Below are 27,595 nucleotides of genomic sequence, written 5' to 3' on the forward strand. Positions count from 1 at the left end.
GTATAATCTCATAAATTAATAGCGGTGAGGCAGATCTTTAACCCACTGAATCTAAATCAGATATTGAATTGACTGTACCTCTACCCACTCTGTCTCCTGTAAAAATGCTGTTTTTAGGTTGCGGCTTTCCCTTCCAGAGCATCAGAGGTGAATGGGTTTTCCTTCCTCCACTGTTGATGCTACCTTTACCTACGTTGCCATTTCCCGAATATCCATGCTCACCCCATCTTCCCACTGCCTTAACAGTGATAGTGTTCCTCTTGTCCTTGCTACCGCCCCATAAGCCTCCTCATACAATTCGTAATCCTCTGCCGTCTACAAAGGGATCCTACTGCCAAATATATCTTCACCTTCCTGTACTCAGTCACTGCTTTCCACAGGGGTCCACTTGTCCATTTGTCCCTCCCCACTAATCTCCCTCCTGGCACTTTGGAAGGCCCCAAACAGTCCTTCCAGGTGAGGCAGTACTGCACCTGTGAATCTGCTTGGGTCATCTATTGTGTCCAGAGTTTCTGACGTAGCCTCCTCTACATTGGGGAGACCCGTCGTAAACTGAGGGACCTAGTGGAGCACCTCCGCTCCATCTGCCAAAAGCAGAGCATTTTAACTCTGATTCCCATGCTTGTTCCAACATCTCGGTCCGTGGCCTCCTCTTCAGACAAAATGAGGCCACACTCAGGGTGGAAGAGCAATGCCGTGTATTCCTTCTGGGTAGCCTCCAATCTGATGGCATGAATATTGATTTCTCCTTCCAGTAACGATTTCCCCCCCTCCCTCTTCTTCTGTTCCCCACTCTGGCCTCTTACCTCTTCTCACCTGCCTATCACATCCCCTGGTCTCTTTCTCCTTCCCTTTCCCCAATGGTTCACTCTCCTCTCCAATCAGATTTCTTCATCTCCTGCCCTTGACCTTTCCCACTCTCCTGCTTTCACCTATTACCTTCCAGCTAGCCTCCTTCCCCTTCCACCAACTTGTTATTCTGCAGTCTTCTCCCTTCCTTTCCAGTCCTGAAGAAGGGTCTTGGCCGAAACTTCAATTGTTCATTCATTTCGATGGATGCTGCCTGACCTGCTGAATTCTTCCAGCATTTTATGTGTGCTGCTTTGGATTTCAAGCATCTGCAGAGTTTCTTGTGTTTAGACATTAAAGTCATTAATTGTGTCTTTAAGCAGTGTTCTTTTTTGTATGGGGACCATCCTAGTTGTGACTTTCAGGATTGTGTAATTTGATTTAAGAAAACCTATCTTCCCATTAGTTTACTTTTTACAATTGTTAATTGGGATTTGGTGCTAATTTTTGTTCTGTGGCAAATGCAACTGAGGGAACATATGGAGTTTCTCTGTCATTAATGCCACACCCATTAAAATAGCACTACAGTATTTTGTGTCTATTTTTAGTGTTGTTCTGTAAAACTGCCTTTGCTGCTCCCTACCCCTGGGTCAGTGGTTTTATTGTCCATGGAGTTTGCTAATGTTCAGCCTTGGAAGCAATTTGGTCCATCTGGAACCAAATACAAAACTGAACTCCCTTTTCCCTTCTCATTTTGCTTTTTCTTTCCCTGTACTTTTCATCTCTTCCCCCATCACTCTCCTTTATCATATCTTCACACTCTTCAGTCCTGAAGAAGGTTCTCAGTCTGAAGTGTCAACGGAAGCATTTTGTGTGTGTTGCTTCTGTTTGTAATGTTGTTTCTTGCCATAATAAGAACCACATGTTGGGTATGAGCTCTGAATCAAAGTCAAAGTAAATTTATTATGGAAGTGTGTATACTGTATGTCACCTTGAGATTCATTTTCTTGCAAGTATTTACAGGAAAATGAAGAAGTATAATAGAATTTATAAAAAGAACTATGCAGAGAGATTGACAAATAATCAGTCTGCAAAAGACGCAAACACGAGGAAATCTGCAGATGCTGGAATTTCAAGCAACACACATAAAAGTTGCTGGTGAACGCAGCAGGCCAGACAGCATCCATAGGAAGAAGCACAGTCGACGTTTCAGGCCGAGACTCTTCGTCAGGTCTCGGCGCGAAACATCGACTGTGCTTCTTCCTATGGATGCTGTCTGGCCTGCTGCGTTCACCAGCAACTTTTAAGTCTGCAAAAGAAGTCATTTTGTATAAATAAAGGCAATTGTGGATAAATCCCCAGGGCCTGAGACAAGGTGTTCCCTTGGACCCTAAGGCAGGCAAGTGCAGAAATTGCCAGGGTCCTAGAAGAGATACTTAAATCATCCTTCCTGACGGGTAAGGTGCCAGAGGATTGGAGGATCACCAATGTTGATCCGCTGTTTAAGAAAAGCTCTAAAAACAAACCAGGAAATTATAGGCTGGTGAGCCTGACAACAGTAAAGGGAAAGTTATTGGTAGATATTCTAAGAGCCTGGATATATGAGTACTTGCATAGATACAGATTGATAAAGGATAGTCAGCCTGGTAAAGGATAGTCAGCTTTGCTTTGTGTGTGAGACGTCATGTCTGACCAATCTTGTCGAGTTTTTCGAAGTTGATGAAAGTGAGGCATTGCATGTTGTCTACATGGACTCTAGCAAGGCATTTGACAAGGTCCCACATGGGAGGTTGGTCTAAAAGGTTCAGTGGCTCAGTATTCAAGATGAGGTGGTAAGGTGGATTAGACATTGGTATTGTGGGAGAAACCAGAGAGTGGTAGTAGACGGTTGCTTCTCTGACTGGAGGCCTGTGACTAGTGGAGAACCGCAGAGATTGATACAGGATCTGTTGCCGTTTGTCATCTGTATCAACGGTCTGCATGATAATGTGGTTAACTGGATCAGCAAATTTGTGAATGGCACCAAGATTGGGGGTGTAGTGGACAGTGAATAAGGCTATAATGGCTTGCAGTGATATATGGACCAGCTGGAAAAATGGGCTGAAAAATGGCAGGTGAAATTTGATGCAGATAGATGTGAGGAGTTGCACTTTGGTATGACCAACCAGGGATCTGGGAATACGTGTACGATTTGCTGAAAGTGACATCATAAGCTGATAGGTTGTAAAGAAAGCTTTCAACAGATCCTTCATAAATCAAAGTATTGAGTTCAGGAGAAGGGATGTTATGTTGAAGTTATATAAGGCATTGGTGAGGTCTAATTTGGAGTATTGTGTGCAGTTTTGGTCACCTGCTTACAGGAAAGATGTAAACAAGTTTGAAAATACAGAGAAAATTTACAAGGATGTTGCCGGGTCTGGAGGACCAGTGTTATGAGGAAAGTTTGAATAGGTTTTGAATTTATTCCATGGAATGTGGAAGATTGAGAGGAGATTTGATAGAAGTATACAAAATTATGGGGGTTATATTTCAGGTAAATGCAAGCAGGCTTTTTCCATTGAGGTAGGGTGGGTCTTCAACTAGAGATCATGAGTTGAAAGTGAAAGGTGAAATGTTTAAGGGAAACGTGAAGGGGAACTTCTTCAGACAGTGTCATGAGACTGTGGAATAAGCTGCCAGTGCTAGTGGTGTGTGTGAACTCAATTTCAACATTTCAGAGAAGTTTGGATAGGTACATAGATTTTGGATTGGTAGGGGTATAGAGGGCTATGGTTCTGTTGCAGATCAATGGGAGTAGGTAGTTTAAATGGTTTGGCATGGACTAGTTGGGACAAATGGCCTATTTATGTGCTGTACTTTTCTATGACTGTATAACTCTATGACTCTAAAATAAATGATGAGCTCTAGGTTCCTTGAAATTGGGTCCATAGGTTGTGGAATTGCTTCAACATTGAGATGAGTGAAGTTATCCACACTGTTTAGGAGCTTGCTGTTTGCTGGATGATGTCTATTCCTATATCGTGTGGTGTACGACACAAGGCTCCTGTACTTCCTGCCCGATCAGTAGTGAGAAGAGAGAATAGTCCAGATGGTGGTGATCCTTGATGATGGATGCTGCTTTCTGGTGGCAGTGCTCCTTGTAAATGTGCTCACTGGTGGGGAGTGCTTTTCCTGTGATGGACTGGGCTGTATCCACTACTTTTGATAGACTTTTCTGTTCCTGAGCTTTGACCTTGACTGAGGCTCTGCCGTTTACTTAGGGGATTCTGGATTTATTGGAAGTCCAATCTTTTGTTAGTATACTCTGTCTTTTGTCCTTGATTGAAGATAAAAGATCCCCCGAGATGAACCTAGAGTCTTGGACTTTCAACACCTCAAATCAGAGAAATCGGTCACTTCTGAGACCCTACTGTTCACAATGTAATGGCTTAATCTTAACTGAAGTGTTGTCATTTGGAGAAACCAAAAATTTTATTTATTTTTATTTGTTTGGTGCATCACCCTCTCACAATATAGGAAAGTCTACAACAAACTGTCAGATCAGCAGAAAAGGTCGTTGCTCTACCATCACTGTAGGTCTTGTATGATTCCATTAAAAGAAGCAGACAGGAAAAATCATTGCAGACACCACCCACCCAGTAAACCACCTTTTCCAGAACCTCCCCTCTGGAAGGCACTTTTGGGCTATTAAAACAAAAGCTTCACACTATCATTAAACTTTCTTTCCCAGGCAGTTAATCTGGTCAAACTACAGGTTTCCCCCGCCATCCGAAGGTAGAGCGTTCCTATGAAACGGTTCGTAAGCCGGAATGTCGTAAAGTGAAGAAGCAATTACCATTTATCAATATGGGAAAAATTTTTGAGCGTTCCCAGACCCAAAAAATAACCTACAAAATCATGCCAAATAACACATAAAACCTAAAATAACAGTAACATATAGTAAAAGCAGGAATGATATGATAAATACGCAGCCTATGTAAAGTAGAAATACTTTTCTGCAGCACCATCTAGCACAGCGGAAATCTCACGGCAGCACTCTCGGTAGAAACACTCTCTCCAGTAACCTTTAAGCTATGAAGCTGCCAAATCATACCAAGTAACACATAAAAATACACAGCCTATATAAAGTAGAAATAATGTATGTACAGTGTTGTTTCACTTACCGGAATCGGGAAGACTCCAATAAATTGCAGTTTCGTCACAGTTAAAAACTTGCTTATATGAATAACCACCTTCTGTAATTATTTTCTTCAGTTCTGCTGGGAACTTTTCGGCAGCTTCAGTATTAGCCGAAGCACTCCCCGTAAGCGTTAAACTATGAAGTTGCGCTCGCCTCAGAAACCGATCAAACCACCCATAGCTACCTTTAAATTCCACTTTCGCAACACTTTCATCACCGTTGTTCAGTGCTTTCTGTCTCAGCTTATTAAAAAGACTGACTGATTTCTCCTTAAGTATAAGAAAACTTAACGGAACACCATGCTTTGTACACCCATCAATTCACTCAAGCAATAGACTTTCCATTTTATCCATTATTGGATGCCGACTAAGAGAGACCGCTTTGCTACGAGCAGAACCAACAGTAACATCGGCAGCTTTCAAAATTCTTTCTCTCTGCGTATAAATAGTGTGAGTGGTGTTCGCAGGCAAGTTCAACGCGTGGACAATGTCCTTACCTTGTTCACCACGATCGAAACGCTTAATTATGTCTAGTTTTACGCTAAGTGTAACACCCTTACGAGCTCTTTTAGGCTTTTCTGATACCTTAGAACTCATCTTGCTAATGGATGCACAAATAAATTGAGATAAAGCACGTGTTTAAGCAATGGCAGCTAGAATGCATTTCCCGGGGAGGAGCTTGGCTGTTTGGGTGTGCGCGCTGCCTTTTTTTGCGTGCTGCCTTTTTTCACACGCTGCCTTTCTTTGTCACAGTGAAAACACCTTCTGTTAGCAAAAACAGGTAACTAATGTAGGTCTTTCGTAACAGCGAGGTGTCATAAAGCGAACGTTCGGAAAATGGGGGCCACCTGTATTCTACGTAAATGCCCCGACCTCACCCCTCTGTGTATTACTTCAAATGCTGTACTGCAAACACTAAAACTATTTTTTAATATGCTGTTTACAATGTAAATACATACTGGTATTTATATACACATCATACTTTAACTAACTTTATTTTTATACACTCTGTGTAATTGTTGAATATTTTCTGCTGCTTGACATGCTAACACACCACAGCTAATTCCTAATACATGTAAATATCTTGGCAAATAAAGTTGATCCTTGATTCTTTTGATTTCTGTTTGCCGAGCTTATAATGAGCATTGCTAATAATCCTTCTTACTTCATTTGTCCGTTTCTATTAATCTTTCACTCTTTAGCAGCTAATGTGTTAAATCAGCTTTCTTCCAAACATCATTCCTTGACCCCTGCCCCTCCCAAGTCCAGGATTAACTCCTATGCTATTATTGTAGTGTCATAATCTGAAAACAGGGCTTTGAATCTTGTCTTAATTAGGACTCTGACCCTTGCCAAAAGCAAAATTGTAACCCATCCAAATAAAAAGGAATTTTCATTTCTGTGACACCACATGAAAACAAGTGTTCACTGGGCTATAATTCTGTGAGGAGGTTTAAGATTAGATGGGGTAGGTGAGATGGAAATATTTTTCCTTGCAGAAGTGTCTAACATTGGACCAGTGGTTCCCAACCAGGGGTCCACAGATCCTTTGCTTAATGGCATTGGACCCATGGCATAAAAAATGGTATGGAGTAAGAGGCTGATAGGGGTTCAGTGGAAGATTAGAGAATGGTTAAAATCTTGATCACCCTGCTTGAGGAAGTGTTCAGGCAAAGCATTTTCACAACATTTCTGATTTATTTATTTGTTCTGTTAGCACACAGTGTGGAATAGACCCTTCCGGCTCTTCAAGCTGTGGCACCCAGCAGTCCCATGATTTAATCCTAGCCTAATCATGGGACCATTTACAATGACCAATTAAGCTACTACCTGGTACATGGTCATGGGGAGAATGTACAAGCTCCTTATGGACGCTGGTGGGAGTTGATCCCGGGCCAATGGTACCGTAAAACATTGTGCTGACCACTGTGCTAATGTGCCACCCCAAATAATTGTTTGGAGCATCTGAATTGCCGAGATACAGAAGACTGCAGAACAAGTTCTGGTCAAAGGGATTAATACAGATGGGTAATTGATAAGACCATAAGATATAAAAGCAGAATTAGGCCATTTGGCCCATTGAGTCTGCTCCACCATTTCATCATGGTTGATCCAATTTTCCTCTCAAATCTCCCAAACTTCTGCCATCTCCCTGTATCCCTTTCTGCCCTGACCAGTCAAGAATCTATCAACGTCTGCCTTAAATATACATAAAGAATTGGCTTCCTCAACTGTCTGTGACAAAGACTTTCACAGGTTCACCACTGTCCGGCTAAAGAAATACTCCTCATCTCAGGTCTAAAAAGATGCTGCTCTATTCTGGGCCTGTGTCCTCTGGTCTTGGACTCTTCCACCATAGTAAACATCCCCTCCACATCCACTCTATCAAGGCCTTTCACCATTTGATATGTTTCAATGAGGTCAACTCTCACTCTTCTGAGTTGTAGTGAATACAGGCCCAGAGCCATCAAGTGCTCTTCATATGACAAGCTATTCAATACTAGAATCACTTCTGTGAACCTCCTTTGAAACCTGTCCAGTTTCAGAACTTCCTTTCAAAGATGAGGGGCCCAAAACTTATCTCTTCCAAGAATTCCAACAGATTTGTTAGGTAAGATTTTCTCTTGAAGAAACCATGCTGACTACGCATATTTTATCATGTGCCTCCAAGTACCTGGAGACCTCATCCTTATTGATCAACTCCCAATATCTTCCCAACTACTGAGGTCAAACTAATTGGCCTATGGTGTCCTTTCTTCAACCTCTTTCCCTTCTTGAAAAGTGGAGTGACATTTTCAATTTTCCAGTCTTCCAGAACCTTTCCAGAATCTTGTGATTCTTACTGATGCCTCCATTATTTTGCATCAGTCTTCACTGTGGAAGACACTAGCAGTATGGTGCAAGTTCCTGGTGTCAGGCGTCATGAAGTGTGAGAAGTTACCATAACTAGAGAGAAGGTTCTTGGGAAACAAAGGTCTGAAGGTAGACAAGTCAACCTGGACCAGGTGGTCTATGCCCCACAGTTCTGAAAGAGGTGCCTTCCCTCTAGTTATGGTAACTTCTCACACTTCATGACCCCTGCCACCAGGAACTTGCACCATACTGCTAGTGTCTTCCACAGTGAAGACTGATGCAAAATAATGGAGGCATCAGTAAGAATCACAAGATTCTGGAAAGGTTCTGGAAGACTGGAAAATTGAAAATGTCACTCCACTTTTCAAGAAGGGAAAGAGGTTGAAGAAAGGACACCATAGGCCAATTAGTTTGACCTCAGTAGTTGGGAAGATATTGGGAGTTGATCAATAAGGATGAGGTCTCCAGGTACTTGGAGGCACATGATAAAATATGCGTAGTCAGCATGGTTTCTTCAAGAGAAAATCTTACCTAACAAATCTGTTGGAATTCTTGGAAGAGATAAGTTTTGGGCCCCTCATCTTTGAAAGGAAGTTCTGAAACTGGACAGGTTTCAAAGGAGGTTCACAGAAGTGATTCTAGTATTGAATAGCTTGTCATATGAAGAGCACTTGATGGCTCTGGGCCTGTATTCACTACAACTCAGAAGAGTGAGAGTTGACCTCATTGAAACATATCAAATGGTGAAAGGCCTTGATAGAGTGGATGTGGAGGGGATGTTTACTATGGTGGAAGAGTCCAAGACCAGAGGACACAGGCCCAGAATAGAGCAGCATCTTTTTAGACCTGAGATGAGGAGTATTTCTTTAGCCGGACAGTGGTGAACCTGTGAAAGTCTTTGTCACAGACAGTTGAGGAAGCCAATTCTTTATGTATATTTAAGGCAGACGTTGATAGATTCTTGACTGGTCAGGGCAGAAAGGGATACAGGGAGATGGCAGAAGTTTGGGAGATTTGAGAGGAAAATTGGATCAACCATGATGAAATGGTGGAGCAGGCTAGTGTCTTCCACAGTGAAGACTGATGCAAAATATTTATTCAGTTCGTCTGGTTGGTATGAACAGGTGTTGGTCAGTGGGATTAATATAGATGGGTAATTGATGCTTGGGATGGACATGGTGGGCTGAAGATTGTTTCTGTTTTGCTTGACTCTGTCTTCTTGCTATGTTAACACTGTATTGCAAATATCATTCTGTGTAGAGAAAAAAGTACAATATCCCAAACAATTTAGTATGACACGATCAGAAATTGTGTCTCCTTCATTTCAGTAGGTTTTGTTTTTGCTGTATTGCTGAGCACTTGATTATCTTCCCTTGTAGTTGCTGACTGATATGAATTAATTGCTGAAATGCTATACTTTGTGATGTGCATGAAAATCTGAATTGTTCTGAGAGTGATTCCTGATTTTATTACTGTGTGGAAATGGTCTGTCTTCAAATTTGCACTTTGGCCTTACTGCAGGTATTCTTGGAAGCAACAAATCCATCAGAAAGTACATCACTACCATCTTGTTTCTCTATTGCATCTGCCTACTGCCAACTATAGCTTTTGGGTCTTTAAATGCTGAAAACACGAGAGGGTCAATTGGTAAGTTCCTAGTTCCACTGTTGTTTGTTGGAGCTTTCAACTTGAGTTTAGATTATTGAGAAACAAGACAAAACGCAGCATTAAAACAGTGTACTGTGATTGGTTAAGTGACAGAAGTGAACTGAGGCTTGGTGCCGAGTCCACAATGAAAATAATCATCAGGGAAGTAATGGGAAATGAAGAGTTTGGAATTACCAATGATATTGCAATGGCTAAAATTTGCAAGATCAACTTCCGTAGATTTATTTTGCTCAAAATGTTATGTTCCTAATTTCTCAAAGAAATGGCCATTCATTTCAACTGGGAATTATGCAGATTTTGCTCGTTTGCAAATGCCTCTTTTCCCATTCAAGTTATCATATGACAAGACCAGTTAAATTGAGTGTGTCTTGGAACTTTAAAGTTTGATGTTTAAACTATAATATTTTGATTACAGCTTTTACTGGGTTATTGGCTGTGATGATTTGCATCAGCTGCATGTAATTTGCCATATTAAGCAAGGTTTTTATGATGGGAATTTGAAGTATGCAACAGCTAGGAATTCAGATTGTACCCTGGTCCAGTTAGACTTTTCTTTCAAACAATATGTTACTGAATGTTTTTTTTGCGTGAAAGCGCGAGCTGAAGGGCCTCCAACAGCACAGTAATAACACTGGTGGAGAAATATTCAGGAGTTCAAACGATTGATTTGTCAATACAACTTCAGATCCAATCACAGTAAATGAGGAACTGAAACGTAACTGATCAGAAGGAAAATAAAAAAAGAACACAATTGTGAGATACTAGACCATGAGGCATAGAAGCAGAAATGGGTCGTTCAGGCCATTGAGACTTCTCTGCCGTTGCCAGTCACTGCAGCTTCCTATGGTAGGTTATTCCTTCCACCCTCCCTGCCCTACCCCACTACAGTTTCCAAAGTGTTATAGTTATTATTGAGGGGATTGACCACTGGGGTGCTCTGCACTGGCTGTGTATTCCCTTTCCCTCCCCTGACAGTCATCCAGGTACCTTCTTCCTGCAACTTAGGGCTGACTACCTCCCTGTAGCTCTTGTCTATCACCCCTTTTATTTTCCCCTTTGAGCTGAAGGTTATTGAGGCTGCATCTCCAGTTCCTTAACATGATCTCTAAGAAACTACAGTTCGGTATACTTTGTGCAGATGTGGTTACCAAGGAGAGTGGACATCTCCCAGAGTTCCCATTACTTTTAAGGAACATACCACTACCTCTGAACTCATTCTCAGTGCACTAGATATGTATTAACAAAAAATAAAACTTACTAGAAACTTACGTGAAATCTCCACTTGTGCTTGCCCAAGCCTGTTGAGCCAAAGCCTGACTACTCTTAACACTGGCCCATTCCAACAATGGCCACTCCCTTCTTTTTACTGGCCCCGCACAGATTGCAGAAACCGCTGACTGTCACCAAGAAATGAGCCCTCATGCTGGTTGGAGCCCATCAAAAATAACCAAAATCACTGGAGCTCTTTTAAAGCTCGCAGTGCATCACTAATGAATGACATTAGTTTATTGTCATTTACACCAGGGTACAATGAAATTCCTTGCACCTGTATTGTTTCAGAGGTCATTTTCTTCACTTCCCAATGTGGCCGTGTATAGATCACACCAGACCTGTGCAATGAAGTTGAAAAATGAAAGCAAGCCATTTGAATTAGTTTGGACAATTTTGGATTGAACGATAAATACTGGCTTTGCTTACAAAAGTGGCGTAGAGAGCTGCATGGTAGCATAGCATTTAGCTCAACCTTTTACAGCGCTAGCTGTGAGATCGAGGTTTGACCCCCCCAGTCTTTAAGGAGTTTGTATATTCTCCCTGTGTGGCGTGTGTTTCCTCCGGGTGTTCCATTTCCTCCCGCATTCCAGAGACACGTGGCTAGGATTAGTGAGATATCAGCATGCTATGTTGACACTGGAAGTGTCACTTGTAAGCTACTCGGCATAATCCCCTCTGATTTAATTTGACAAAAATGACACATTCCACTGCATGTTTCAATGTACATGTAACAACTAAAGCTGATCTTTAATCTTTGGCATTCGTATCCCTTGTGCCTGTGGAGATCCAAGCTAACATCATGGACCACGAGACCAGTAATCTGCTGAACTAGTCTATGTTCTTGAACAAATTGCAGATGTTTGAAATCAGAAATGAAAAGAAAATGCAGAAATCCCTCTGTTCAGGGCGCATCTGTGAATAAGGAAATAGATACTGTTGGAGGTTGAAGATCCTTCAAAATAACCTTGTGTCCCTTAATTTCCTCATTTTTCCTTCTCAAAATGCAATGATTTCTCTCTTGATTGTACTGGGATTGAGCCTCCATGGCAGTGTTAGGAAATATCAAAAACTTATTACCTTCAGGATACAGTCTAGCGTTATCTCAGTCCTGAATGTCAACACTTCAAAACTGAACACAAGGTTCTACAGATGCTGGAAATCCAGAGTGACACACACACACAAAATCCTGGAAGAACTCAGCAGGGTCTATGGAGAGGAATGAAGTGTTGACGTTTTGGTACCCTTCATCAAGACTGGAGAGCAAGGTGGGAGAAGCCAGAAAAAAGAAGGTGGGAGGAGGGGGAAGGAGTACAAGCTGGCAGGTGGTAGGTGAGACCAGGTAAGGGGGAAGGTGGGTGGATGAAGTGTGAAGCTGAAAGGTGATAGGTGGAAGAGGTATAGGGTTGAAGGAGGAGGACTATGATAGGAGAAGAGTGGACTGTGGGAGAAAGGTAAGGATGAGGGGCACCGTGGGCAGAAGAGGGGAAGAGAAGGAGTAAGAAGGGATGGAGAATGGAAAAAGATTATTTAGAGATACCATATGGTAACGGGCCCTTCTGGCCCAACAAGACCACAACACCCAATTACACCCATGTGACAAATTAACCTTCAAACCCGACCATTTTTGGTGGAAGGAAACTGGAGCACCGAGTAGAAATCTATGTGGTCGTGGGGGGAATGTACAGATTCCTTATAGACAGCAGGGGCAGGAATTGAACCTGGGTTGCTAGCACTGTAAAGCATTATGCCTACAACTACATGACCATGCGGCCCAAATTTTTATTGTTGTGCAGATAATAATCACTTCCTGGGCAACCACAGCCTCTTGCATATTGATAGAAAGCCAGATGACTTTTCGCTCCAATCCTAATGCCAGTTTTTTCTTTTACAGATGTGCAGAAAACCATACTTGCCCAGTGCATTGGAGGAGTGGCCTATGCTGTATTCGCTGGCCAGCCAATGGGTATAGTGTTAACAACTGCACCCCTGGCCTTGTACATACACGGTACGTTGCTCTCCTTTCACCCATCATTACAAGTGTAAGGATGTCTCTTTCTAAGATCTTGCACATTTTTGACGACAGTGGGTGAACCTGACCATACCACCTCCGTGCTCTGTTCATGCACTCCGCGCATTGCGAGGGGTTGCGGGAACAAATATGGGGAAACGTCAAGCCACACTGTGGAAAAGTTCAGATGGTGAATTGCTGTGTAAAGTAACAAACAAAATGCTTGAGGAAATCAGCAGCTCTGGCAGCATCCATGGAAAGGAATAAAGAATCGACATTTCAGGCCTACTGAAGGGTCTCAGCCTGAAACATTGACTGTAATATTCCTTTCCGCAGATGCTGCCTGACCTGCTGAGTTCCTCTAGCATTTTGTGTGTGTGTGTGTGTGTGTGTGTGTGCGTGTGTGTGTGTGCGTGTGTGTGTGTTACTATAGATCTCCAGCACCTGCAGAATCTCTTGTATTTGTGAATTTCTGTGTAAAGATGTGTTGCACCACAGAGATGCAGGGAGATACAGTCCTCTGGCCCAACTTGTTAATGCCAACCATAATGCACAACTGTGCTAATCCAATTTTCCTGTATCTCACAACTCCTCTTCTACCTGAATATCTGTCTAAATTATTTTTAAATATCATAATTATAGCTACCTCTACCACCTTTGACAGCTCCTTCCCATATATCTGCCGCCCTCTGAATGGAAAAACTTGTCACTCAGATCCCCTCTAAGTTTCCCCCTACTCCCACTTGTGCCCCCTAGTTTTAGACTTCCCCTCCCTGGGGAAAAGAACTATCTACCTTGTGTACGGCCCTTATAATGTTATAAACCTCAGTAAGGTCACCCCTTAGCCTTCTTCGTCCCAGTGAAAATAAACACAGCCTAACAATCTCTCCATAATACCTCATACCTCCATTCCTGGTGAATCTCATTTGTACTTCTTCCTAATACTGTCACATATTTCTTGTACAACAGAAATAAAATGCTGGAGGATCTCAGCAGGTTAGGCAGCGGCTATGGAAATGAATAAACCAGGAGTTCCCAACCTTTTTTATGCCATGGACCCCAAACATCAACTGAAGGGTTTGTGGACCCCATGTTGGGAATCCATGGAATAAACGGTTTACTTATTGGGATGACATCCTTCTTCAGGACTGGAAAGGAAGGGTGAAGACATCAGATTTCCTGTCGTGATCAGATTTGTATGTAATTACTGTAAGACCATAAGATATAGGAGCAGAAGTTAGGCCATTCGGTCAATGGAGTCTACTCCACCATTCCATCATGGGTTTTTCAAATTCTTCTAGTCGTCCCCACTTCCTTGCCTTCTCCCCATACCCTTTGATGCCCTGGCTAATCAAGAACCTGTCTATCTCTGTCTTAAATGCACCCAGTGATTTGGCCTCCACAGCCACTCATGGTAACAAATTCCACAGATTTACCACCCTCTGACTGAAGTAATTTCTCTGCAGCTCAGTTCTAGATGGATGTCCTTCAATCCTGAAGTCGTGCCCTCTTGTCCTAGACACCCCTACCATGCGAAATAACTTCGCCATATCTAATCTGTTCAGGTCTTTTAACATATGGAATGTTTCTATGAGATCCCCCCTCATTCTCCTGAACTCCAGGGAATACAGCCTAAGAGCTGCCAGTTTATGTGGTAAACCTTTCATTCTTGGAATCATTCTTGTGAATCTTCTCTGAACCCTCTCCAATGTTAGTATATCCTTTCTAAAATAAGGAGTCCAAAACTGCACACTATACTCCAAGTGTGATCTCACGAGTGCCTTTTACACAGTACTGTAACTTCAATTTACTGCTTGCAATTTACAATTTGCGTTAAGAACTGAAAACTGGTTCCTGCTTGAACTAACATCTGCTATATTTGCATAACTCCAGCATACTCCCTAACAACAAACATAATTGTCATCGAGCTCCTCAAGGAGTGAACTTCATTGATGTATACAGTATTGTGCAAAAGTATTGGGCATCCTAGCCTTGTATATGTACCTAAGACTTTTGCACAATACTGTATGTAGAAATATAGAAAAACTACAGCACAGTACAGGCCTTCAGCCCACAATATTGTGCTGAACATGTACGTACTTCAAAAATTATCTCGGTTTGCCCATAGCCCTCTATTTTTCTAGGCTCTATGTAGCTATCAAGGAGTCTCTTAAAAGACCCTGTTGTATCCACCTCCACCACAGTCGCTGGCAGCCCATTCCACACACTCGCCATTCTCTGCGTTAAAAAAAACTTACCCCTGACATCTCCTCTGTGCCTAGTTCCAAGCACCTTAAAACTGTGCCCTCTCGTGTTAGCCATTTCAGCCCTGGGAAGAAGGCCTCTGGCTATCGATGGGCCGAAAAGCCTACTTCTGTTCCTATATCTTCTGGTCTTATGGTCTATCCACACGATCACTGCCTCTCATCATCTTATACACCTCTATCATCCTCCGCTGCTCCAAGGAGAAAAGGCTGAGTTCACTCTACCTATTCTCATAAGGCATGCTCCCCAATCCAGGCAACAGCCTTGTAAATCTCCTCCGCACCCTTTCTATGGTTTCCATGTCCTTCCTGTAGTGAGGTGACCAAAACTGAGCACAGGACTGAGCAGAGCTGAGCACTCCAAGTGGGGTCTGACCAGGGTCCTATATAGCTGTAGCATTACCTCTCAGCTCTTAAAATCAATCCAATGGTTGATGAAGGCCGATGCACCATGTACCTTCTTAACCACACAGTCAACCTGTGCAGTAGCTTTAAGTGTCCTATGAACTTGGACCCCAAGATCCCTCTGATCCTCCACACTGCCAAGAGACTTATCGTTAATCCTACGTTCTGTCATCTTATTTGACCTACCAAAATCAACCACCTCATGATGGTTGAACTCCATCTGCCACTTCTCAGCCCAGTTTTGTATCCTATCAATGTCCTGCTGTAACCTCTGACAGCCCTCCACACTAACCACAACACCCCAATCTTTGTGCCATCAGCAACTTTACTGACCCATCCCTCCACTCCCTCACCCAGGTCATTTAAAAAATCACGAAGAGTAGGGGTCCCAGAACAGATCCCTGAGGCACACCACTGGTCACCGACCTCCATGCAGAATATGACCCATTTACAACCACTCTTTACCTTCTGTGGACGAACCAGTTCTGGATCCACACATTGTGCACCAATATCGTTGATACTTCCTCTTTTCTGACACAGAACGTCAGTGCACCCCTCTCCTACCTCTCGATCCTGCACATCCTTCTCCCTGGTGAACATCAATGAGAAATATTCATTTAGGATCCTGCTTGTCCCCTGTATCCACATATTCTTTTCCTTTTTGGTATCCAAAGGGACCTACTCTTTTCCTAGCTATTCTCTTACTTGTATTATACTGGAAGGATTTGGGATTCTCCTTAATCCTGCTTCTCAGGCCATTTGAGCAACGCTTACAAAATGCTGGAGGAACTCAGCAGGTCAGGCAACATCTATGGAGGGGAATAAACAGTTGATGTTTTGGGCCGAAACCCTTCATCGGGACTGGAGAGGATGGGGGTTAGAAGCAAGAAGTCCAAGACATCAACTCCATGGATGCTGCCTGACCAGCTGAGATCCTCCAGCATTCTGAGTGTGTTGCTGAAGATGTCCAGCATCTGCACAATCTTGTTTGATTCTGTCAAGGCCACTTCATGTCCTCTCTTTGTCTTCCGAATTTTTAAGTTCTTCTCGATATCTCAAAAAAAAACTCAAGCAAATGCTTATGTGTGCCATATGCTTGTTCATTTATGATCAAACCTTCTATTTCCTTTGTCAACCAGTGTCCTAATCTTACCATCTCTGCTGCTTATCCTTATAAGGACATGCATGCTCGAAGCTCCTATTTTGCCTTTGAATGCCTCCCACATATCAGATGTCATTTTCTCCTCTGGCAACTGCTTCCATTTTACTTTTAACATCTCTCAATCAACTTTATCTTATACCGAATAAAGTGGCCACTGAGTCTATGTTCATGGCCGTCTGCTGCTGTAGCCCATCCACTTCAAGTTTTGATGGGTTGTGCATTCAGAAATGCTGTTCAGCACACCACTATTGTAATGTGATGTTATTTGAGTTCTGTTGCCTTCCTGTCAGCTTGAGCCTCTCTTACTATTCTCATCTGATCTTTCTTATTAACAAAATGTTTGCGCCCACGGAACGGCTGCTCATTAGATTTTTTTTTTGTTCTTTGCACCATTCTCTGTAAACTCTAGGGACTGTTGTGTGTGAAAATTCCAAGAAATCAGCAGTTCCTGAGATTCCCAAGCCACCCCTTCGGGCACCAACGATCATTCCACGTTCAAAATCACTTGGGTCACGTTTCTTCCCCATTCTGATGTTTGGCCTGATTAACAACTGAACCACTTGACCGTGTCTGCATGCTTTTATGTACTGAGTCGCTGCCACGTGATTGGGTGATTAGATATTTGCATTAATGAGCTGATGTATCTAACAAAGTGGCTACTGAGTGCACTTTTGAAATCAGCCCTTCAGCCCTCTCTCCCCCGCCACCCCCCCCAGTCTTAATTCTTGGACCAACCATTTATTTTTAATTGACTACTTTGAAACTTACTGAACAGATGTATCTACCACCTGTTCACCCTGATTCTTTAAGATAAGGCAGAGTAAAATGGTTAATTATTGCCACATTGCACTGAGGTACAGTAAATATCTTTGTTTTGCATGTATCGCTTTTCATTAATGTAATTAATTAGCCAATTGTGTGGCAATAATTCAAACATTGTCAAAAGTTTCAGATGTTTAGACCAAAGATCAGAATGAGGAATAAGTGACTTTGACTGTGGAATGATTGTTGGCGCCAGATGGGGTGGTTTGAGTATCTCAGAAACTGTTGATCTCCTGGGATTTTCATGCACAACAGTCTTCTAGATTTCATAGAGAATGGTGTGGAAAAATGAAAACCATCCAGTGAGCAGCAGTTTTGTGCACTGGGTTGGAGGAGAATGACCAGACTGGTTCAAACTTGGCAACAGTAACTCCTATAACCACACTTTACAACAGTGGTGTGCAGAAGAGCACCTCTGACCTCACAGCATGTCAAACCTTGAAGTGGATGGACTACAGCAGCAGAAGAACATGACAGGTTCCATTGCTGTGCCTAATAGTTTCCACTGAGAGTAAATATCTTGTGTAGTCCAACCATCAGTCATTTGTAGAGAAGCCAGTAATCTAGATTTTAAAGAATTTTTTTGTGAAAATAAGCTTTGGCAAATCGATATGTGACATTTCACAACTTGTGAGGAAAATGTATTTGGAACATATGGGTTCACTAATTAAGCAAAGTTGTGATTGAAAAGTTAGTGTTTAACATTGTATAAAGGAGCAGGAGGTGATGTATCAAGAGTTCAGAGAGTAAAGTACAGAATGTGCAGTCTCCATTACTGGGATAAAGAGAAACGTAATGCACAAGAACCACATGAGTGGAAGGAATGCAAGTTCACGGGCAAGAGGAGGTTACAAATTGGAAAGGACGTGCCTATAGCAGAACTTAATCCCTTGTTGAATAATTTTAGATTTGAAATGCCAGAGAGCAGTCATCATGGATTAGAGAAGATGTATGGTGCGGACTTAAAATGTAATGACGGGATAAAGAGAGCAGTGAGCCCTTTTATGAAGCATAACCATAACTTGCTACTAATGCAATTTAATCTCATGAGGAGAAAATGTATATTGTTGAGTTTAACTGAGAATGTTTTAGTGGTCTCTCCAGTCCCAAACTATTTAATTTCAATTGCAAAGTATGTTTGTTGTGTTTATAATTATAGATTTTATCCCTATATTAAAAAAAGTCTCGTGTAAAACATGAGTAGATAACGCTTTTCATGAAATGATCAGTACTATTCTCAATTCATTTATTCCACAAGTCCTCCCCACTTGCACCCAGTTCTGAAACCTGTGATTATCAGTTTGGTGCCTGAAGGGACTCCCCTTCAGAACTGAGATGAGGAGAAATTTCTTCCTCAGAGGGTGGAAAATCCGTGGGAATTCATTGTCAGAGGGGGCTTTGGAGGTCAAGCCATCGGGTGTATTTAAAGCCAACAAGGTAGAGCTCTTGAACATTCATCAGTCCGATAGCGGTGGGGAAGGTGGTGTTCCTCAAATGCTGAGTGTGGTATTCAGGCTCCTATACCCCTTCCCTGATAGTAATGATAAATTCTTGATAAGGAGGTTAATGGTTGCAGGGAAATAATAACAAAAATAGGTCACAATTGAATATTGGAGCAGATTCAATAGGACAAATTGGCTGATTCTGGTCCTTTATCTTATAATTCTGTGTTCAAAATTTATATCGTGAATTTAAAATTTAATTTTCCTCCGACATAACAACTGCACTTCAAATATACTCTGTGGCAAGTTCAATGTTCCATAAATTTTCCAGTAAGTAGTAGGATTTTCATCAGTATTGTGCAGGACAGAAATGGGCCATTTGGCCCACTATAATAATGCTAGCTTCCACCCTCCCCCAAACTAATGTCAGTTTCCTGCATGAGATTTGTATCATTCTATGCCTTAGCTCTTTAAAATGTCTCTTAAACAAAATGATTGCACCTGATTCCACCACCACCTCTGGCAGTGAGGTCCAGGTTATCAACTGCTCTCTGCATTAACTACAAAACTTTCCATTCAAATCCCTTTTTATAACTTCCTCCTCCCACCTTCCCTATGCCCTCCTGTTTTGATGGTGGGGGAGAAAATCTGTTTCTCCCCCTTATCTATAAGTCTTATCATGTTGTTTATCTCTAGCAGGTTACTCCTCAGCCTCCTACACCACAAGGAAAACAAATCTAGTCTATCAAATCTCTCCCCGTAACTAAAGTTCTCTAATCCAGATAATGGCCTGGTGAAATTCTTTGCACTTTCTCCAGCCCAATCCCATCTAACCTACTATGTGCCAACCAGAATTGAACATGTGCCCTCTTCTCATTATTGCCATCATGGAGGAGGTACAGAAGCCTGAAGATCCCAAGCTCAAAATATTAGGAACAGCTTCTTCCCCTCTGCTATTGGATTTCTGAATGGCCCACGAAGATTACTTTGCTAGATCTCTTTTGCACTATTTATTTTCTATAACTTATAATAATTTTGTCTGGCACTATACAGTTGCAACAAAAAAAAATCAAATTTCATGACTTGCATCAGTGATGATAAACCTGATTCTGATACAATGCTGCTTTAACCAGTACTTTGTACGATTTACAAAATAACATTCTAACTTTTATATTCTGTGCTCTGACCTCTGAAACCAAGCATGACTCGTGTCGCCTTCACCACCCCATCTACCTCTGTTGCCCTTTCAGGGGACCCCAATGTCCCGCTGTTCAGCAACATTGCCTGTGTATGTTGTACCCCTACATGACTTCCCAAAATGTATCACTTCCCACTTGGATAAAATTCCAATTCTTTGCCCAACTTTCCATCTGATCCATGTCATGCTGTTGCCCTTTGGACAGCTTTCACTATCCACACCACCACCAACTTTCGTGTAGTCACAAGGTTACTAATTTTACCTCCTACATTCAGGTCTAGGTCCCTGTGGTACACCACTGATTGCAAACATCCAACCAGAAAGGTACCATCTCTACTTTTTGTGTCCTATCACCCAGCCAATGTTGGATTCAATCAGTCTCGGATTCTGTGTGCCTTCTGGATGAGGCTGCATTGTGGATCATTGCTGAATGCCTCACTAAATCCACATAGATGTCTACTCCCCCATCTTCCTCAAGCTTTGGCTACCTGCCAAGCTAGAATAGGCAGTCATTCAAACCCATCTGTTCTCTCGCTTGACACTGTGACAAATATTTTTTTTCTTTCTCTCTACAGTAATCCAGGGCATCTGTGATGACTACAATCTGAATTTCTTTGCTTTTTATGCCTGTGTTGGCCTGTGGAATAGTTTCTTTTGTGTCATCTATGGTGTTGGTAACTTAAGTTCATTGAAGAAGTTTTTCAAAAGGTAAGCAGCAATAAGGTAGTTTCCTTGAATTATTAACTTCACCCTTACCCCCATTTTGTTAATGGGCAGTTGAGGTTGGTAAAGTGCCATGTATGTCTTCATGGTAGACCATAGAGAATGGGATGAGCCCCTCCTTGAACCAATGCAGACCCTAGAAAGAGAGACAAACAACAGGAATTCTGCAGATGCTGGAAATTCAAGCAACACCCATCAAACTTGCTGGTGAACGCAGCAGGCCAGGCAGCATCTATAGGAAGAGGTACAGTCGACGTTTCAGGCCGAGACCCTTCGTCAGGACTAACTGAAGGAAGAGTGAGTAAGAGATTTGAAAGTGGGAGGGGGAGATCCAAAATGATAGGAGAAGACAGGAGGGGGAGGAATGGAGCGAAGAGCTGGACAGGTGATTGGCAAAAGGGATACGAGAGGATCATGGGACCCTGTCTCTTGCAAGACCTAATCAGTTCCCCTCTACCACCACTCTGCTCCGTCTAGCGGAATTAGTCCTTACTCTTAATAATTTCTCCTTTGGCTCCCCCCACTTCCTCCAAACTAAAGGTGTAGCTATGGGTACCTGTATGGGTCCTAGCTATGCCTGCCTTTTTGTTGGCTTTGTGGAACAATCTATGTTCCGTGCCTGTTCTGGTATCTGTCCCCCACTTTTCCTTCGCTACATTGACGACTGCATTGGCGCTGCTTCCTGCACGCATGCAGAGCTCGTTGACTTTATTAACTTTGCCTCCAACTTTCACCCTGCCCTCAAGTTTACCTGGTCCATTTCCGACACCTCCCTCTCCTTTCTAGATCTTTCTGTCTCTGTCTCTGGAGACAGCTTATCCACTGATGTCTACTGTAAGCCTACTGACTCTCACAGCTATCTGGACTATTCCTCTTCTCACCCTGTCTCTTGCAAAAACGCCATCCCCTTCTCGCAATTCCTCCGTCTCCGCCGCATCTGCTCTCAGGATGAGGCTTTTCATTCTAGGACGAGGGAGATGTCCTCCTTTTTTAAAGAAAGGGGCTTCCCTTCCTCCACTATCAACTCTGCTCTTAAACGCACCTCCCCCATTTCACATACATCTGCTCTTACTCCATCCTCCTGCCACCCCACTAGGAATAGGGTTCCCCTGGTCCTCACCTACCACCCCACCAGCCTCCGGGTCCAACATATTATTCTCCGTAACCTCTGCCACCTCCAACGGGATCCCACCACTAAGCACATCTTTCCCTCCCCCACCTCTCTGCTTTCTGCAGGGATCGCTCCCTACGCAACTCCCTTGTCCATTCGTCCCCCCATCCCTCCCCACTGATCTCCCTCCTGGCACTTATCCGTGTAAGCGGAACAAGTGCTACACATGCCCTTACACTTCCTCCCTTACCACCATTCAGGGCCCCAGACAGTCCTTCCAGGTGAGACGACACTTCACCTGTGAGTTGGCTGGGGTGATATACTGCATCCGGTGCTCCCGATGTGGCCTTCTATATATTGGCGAGACCCGACGCAGACTGGGAGACCGCTTTGCTGAACATCTACGCTCTGTCCACCAGAGAAAGCAGGATCTCCCAGTGGCCACACATTTTAATTTCACATCCCATTCCCATTCTGACATGTCTATCCAAGGCCTCCTCTACTGTAAAGATGAAGCCACACTCAGGTTGGAGGAACAACACCTTATATTCCGTCTGGGTAGCCTCCAACCTGATGGCATGAACATCGACTTCTCTAACTTCTGCTAAGGCCCCACCTCCCCCTCGTACCCCATCTGTTACTTATTTTTATACACACATTCTTTCTCTCACTCTCCTTTTTCTCCCTCTGTCCCTCTGAATATACCCCTTGCCCATCCTCTGGGTTCCCCCCCCCCCCGTCTTTCTCCCTGGGCCTCCTGTCCCATGATCCTCTCATATCCCTTTTGCCAATCACCTGTCCAGCTCTTGGCTCCATCCCTCCCCCTCCTGTCTTCTCCTATCATTTTGGATCTCCCCCTCCCCCTCCAACTTTCAAATCTCTTACTCACTCTTCCTTCAGTTAGTCCTGACGAAGGGTCTCGGCCTGAAACGTCGACTGTACCTCTTCCTATAGATGCTGCCTGGCCTGCTGCGTTCACCAGCAACTTTGATGTGTGTTCCTATAAAGAGAGATTGGACAAGGATGGGCAACACACACAAAATGCTGGAAGTACTCAGCAAGTCAAGCAGCATCTATGAAGGGAAGAAACATTCAATGTTTGGGCCGAAACCCTTCTTCAGGACTGGAAAGTATAAGGGCAAAAGCTGGAGTAAGCAGGTGGGGGTGGGGAAGGATTACAAGCTTGATAGTTGATGGTACTCCTTTCCCTCTCCATATCTTTTTACTCTGCCTTCCTGGTCCTCGTGAACTGCCTTGACCCAAAATACCAACTGTTTATTTCCTCCATAGACGCTGCCTGACCTGCTGAGTTCCTCCAGCATTTTAGGTGTGTTGCTCGAGGTTTCAAGCATCTGCACAACTTCTGGTGTTTTTAGTCAAACATGTTTTTTTTCTAGAGGATTGGAGGCTGAGGGGAGATGTGATAGAAATTTAAGAGAGGCATAGATGGGGTAGACAGTCAGAACCTTTTACCCTGAGTAGAAATGTCAAATATTAAGAGGGCATGAATTTCAGATAGAAACGTAGAAAACCTACAGCACAATACAGGCCCTTCAGCCCATAATGCTGTGCCGAAATTGTACGTACCTTAGAAATTACCTAGGGTTACCCATAACCCTCTATTTTTTGAAGCTCCATGTACATATCCAGGATTCTCTTAAAAAACCCTATTGTATCCACCTCCACCACAGTCACCAGCAACCCATTCCACGCACTCACCTCACTCTGCGTAAAACAACAACAACAATGTACCCTTGACATTCCCTCTGTATCTTTTTTCAAGCACCTTAAAACTGTGCCCTCTCATGTTAGTCATTTAAACCCTGGAAAAAAGCTTCTGACTATTCACCTGATCAATGCTTCTCATCATCTTATACACCTCTATCAGGTCACCTCTCATCCTTTGTTGCTCCAAGGAGAAAAGGCCGAGTTCACTCAACCTGTTCTCATAAGGCATGCTCCCCAATCCAGGCAATATCCTTGTAAATTTCCTCTGCACCCATTCTATAGTTTCCACATCCTTCCTGTACTGAGGTGACCAGAACTGAGCAGAGCACTCCAAGTGGAGTCTGACCAGGGTCCTCTATAGCTGTCACATTACCTCTCGGCTCTTGAATTCAATCCCACGGTTGATGAAGGCCAATACATCGTATGCCTTCTTAACCGCACAGTCAACCTGCGCAGCAGCTTTGAGTGCCCCATGGACACGGACCCCAAGATCCCTCTGATCCTCCAAATTGCCAAGAGCCTTACCATTAATACTTCTGAAATGCCTGCTTTGCTGCCGCTGCTGCTGTGCGATCGAGAATCTGCAGAGAGGAAGGCCCCAAATCCTCGGCTTTGCCTATTGCCTGTTGCCGGGGCCGGAGTCAAAGCGCTCGGCAGAGATGATGCTCGGTGCTCAGTGTTGGAGGGCTGGTCGGAGGCTCGAAGTTTTCGGACGGACTCAGAGTCGGACTGTGGTCGGGTGCTTCCAGGATGCTGCATCGGCAAGTTTGCGGTGCTGGAAGCTCATGGCAGGGAGAGTTTCTCCCTTCAACTGTCTGCGTGAAATGATGGGACTTTCGAGAGACTTTGAGACTTTTTTTTTTACCATGCCCATGGTCTGTTCTTCATCAAATTATGCTGTTGCTTTGCACTGTTGTAACTATATGTTATAATTATGTGGTTTTTGTCAGTTTTTTTTAGTCTTGGTTTGTCTTGTGTTTCTGTGATATCATTCCGGAGGAAGAAAGTGTATCATTTCTTAATGCATGCATTACTAAATGACAATAAAAGAGGACTGCGTGTCCTCATAATCTAATCTAATCTAATACTATATCCTGTCGTTATATTTGACCTACTAAAATGAACCACCTCAAACTTATCTGGGTTGAACTCCATCTGCCACATCTCATCCCAGTTTTGCATCCTATCAATGTCCCACTGTAACCTCTGACAGCCCTCCACACTATCCACAACACCCCCAACCTTCAGATGCTTTTAGATGGACACATGATTGTGCAGTAAATAGAGAGATGTTACATGCACATTAATAATTTCATATCATATTTAAAATTTGAGAGGCCGGTGGTCTTTTTCTCAGGGTTGATATGTCACATACTAGAGGGCATAGATTTAAGTTTAGAGGGGGATTTACATCGCAAGTGTACTTTTGTGTTACAGAGTGGAAGGTGCCATGGAAATGACAGAAGCCAATATAATAGTAATGTTTCAAAGGTATTTAGACAGGCAGATGAACAGGCAGGGATATGGACCATGTTCCAGGTGGGATTATTGTACATCTGAGTCACGGTCGGTGCAGAGATTGTGGGCTGAAGGGCCTGTTCATGTGCTGTACTATTCTGTATTTCTTTGCAAAGTCCTGACATATTTCTGGCTCCCAGAATCGGAGAGGGGCAAAGGGCAATAGGAAGCCTGACCAAAGTTCAACATAAATTTATAATCAATATACATGTATGTCATCATATACAACCTTGAGATTCATTTTCTTGCAGGCATTCTCAGTAAATTCGAGAAACACAATGGAATCTGTGAAAGCACACACCAACAGGATAGACAAGCAACCAGTGCAAAAGACAACAAACTCAGCAGATATGAAGAGAAAGCCATTAAGTGATAGATATAGGGAACTTGAGAAGAAGAGTCCTTGAAAGCGAGTCTATGGGTTGTGGAAACAGTTCAGCACTGCCTTTCTGTTTCATCCCTCCGTTTGTAAAGGACAGATTCCACTTATTTCCCATCTTGGAGCTATAGATTTGTACTTGTCCAGAAATGGTTCCTTTCACTCATTATGTCCATGCCAACCTTTTCTCCCCAGCTACACTAATCCCATTTGTCTACATTAGGACCATAATCTTCCTTGTCCAGCCTTTCTGTGTCTGTCTGATGGCATCTGAAATGTAGTAACTGTGTCAACCTCCACCTCGTATCATAATGTGATCCAAGAATCAACCACTCTGTTTTTCCTTAGAAAAAAACTTGCCCCTCAGAGCCCCTTTAAAGCTTCTTCCTCTTGCTTTAAGTGTCCACGCTCATTTCTGATGTCCTGCCAGATTCAAGGGCAGAGGTCTTCTCCTCCACACTTTCTGAGAACAAAATTGTTACATTTAGTTTTCTGGCTCCTGAAGTGTATCTTGTGCCTTTTTAAGTGTTTATTGGCCTGTCTGCCCACTTCACTGTTTGTGCTGTTTGCCCTTTGGCCCACAGTGTTGTGCTGAGCCAATTAAATTAGTAATCAAATAGCCAACTAATCTCTTCTGCCTTCATAAAGAATGTAGAACAGTACAGCACAGGAACGAACCTCATGCAGAGAAATGGGAATAGTTTAGATGGGGGTGTGGGAGGGGGGAGGCCAGAATGGATGTAGTGGGCCAAATGACACATAGTCCTATACAACACTATGACTCTTATCATACTATTTTCTGCTTGGGTTTCCAGCCTAGGGTCCATTGACCCCTCAGTTAATGGTAGGGGTCCATGGGATAAAAGAAGGTTCGGAACGCCTAGTTTATTGTAAAAGTTGTGAAATATTGAACATACCATAGAATACATTTAAAGTGTAGTGCTTCTATTTCAGAGGATATTCAAATTTCAAATCCACAGCATAAATTTTAGATGCAAGACCATAAGATACAGAATCAGACTTGTGCCTTTTGTCCCATCAAGTCTGCTCTAATATACAATTTTGGCTTATTTTTGTTATTTTTCCCTAACCATTCTCTCACTATCTCCCCGTAACCACTAACACCCTTGGAAATAATTCGGAAAATGGGTAGGTTGGGTGGTTGGTGGTTGGGCTGAGTTGTTCTCTGATCTTGGCAATTTACTTACAAACGTTTCGTCACCATGCACGTCATGATGCCTCCTCATATGGTGATGAAATATTTGCAAGTAAACTGTCAAAATTGGAGAACAACTCAACCCAACCACTAATGCCCTTATCAGGAATTTATCTGTCATCGAGGAGGTCAGGTGTTTGAAGACTCACACTGAAGATTTTAGGAACACCACCTTCCCTCTGCCATCAGGTTTCTAAACGTCCATGATCTTCACCTTGCTAGCCTAAGTAAATCCTCACGTCTTGGCCTCCAGAGCCCTCTGGGTTTCAGAACTGGGAGACAGTGGGAAGGGTTGGAGGAGCAAGTGCATTGTGCCACATGGGACAAATGATCCTGCCTGACTTGTTGAGTTCCAAAAGACATAGGAGCAGAATTGGGCCATTTGACTCATCCAGTCTGCTCAGTCAGAGGTTGATTTATTACGCCTCTCAAGACCATTCTCCCTCCTTCTCCCTGTAATCTTTGACACTCTAACTAATTAATCCCTACTTTAAATATACTCGGTGACTCGGCCTTCACAGCCATCCATAGCAATGAAGTCCACAGATTCGTCACCATCTGGTTAAAGAAATTCCTCCTCATCTCTGTTCTAAAAGGATGTCTAAGCTCTCTGGTCTAAGATTCTCCCATTATAGGAAATATCCTCTCCACCTCCATGCTATCTAGCCCTTTCCTTCCTGCATTTTGTGTGTATCACCTTCCTCAATAGCTTTTAACTGGTTCTCAGTATATGTCACAAAACTAACTCCATTCCAACTTGATATTCCTAATATTCCCATTGTTCAATGTTGCCAGGTGGAATCTGTTCCTTCATGACTCTGGTCTGCCAAACAAAACATCAGATCATTGTCATTATTC

General features: G+C 43.0%; 1 protein-coding gene across 15 annotated transcripts in view; it reads left to right on the forward strand.

Moving 5' to 3' along the window:
- Positions 1-27,595, forward strand: part of slc4a11 (solute carrier family 4 member 11) — a 316,800-nt gene that overhangs the window by 240,728 nt on the left and 48,477 nt on the right. For all 15 annotated transcript variants that reach the window (XM_072256724.1, XM_072256731.1, XM_072256719.1 and 12 more), the window contains 3 exons: positions 9,343-9,468; positions 12,653-12,766; positions 20,638-20,770. In XM_072256724.1, coding sequence (XP_072112825.1) covers positions 9,343-9,468; positions 12,653-12,766; positions 20,638-20,770 — 373 coding nt within the window. The remainder of the gene's footprint in view (positions 1-9,342; positions 9,469-12,652; positions 12,767-20,637; positions 20,771-27,595) is intronic.

The sequence above is a fragment of the Mobula birostris genome, chromosome 4, assembly GCF_030028105.1.
Source record: "Mobula birostris isolate sMobBir1 chromosome 4, sMobBir1.hap1, whole genome shotgun sequence".
Classification (NCBI taxonomy): Eukaryota; Metazoa; Chordata; class Chondrichthyes; order Myliobatiformes; family Myliobatidae; genus Mobula; species Mobula birostris.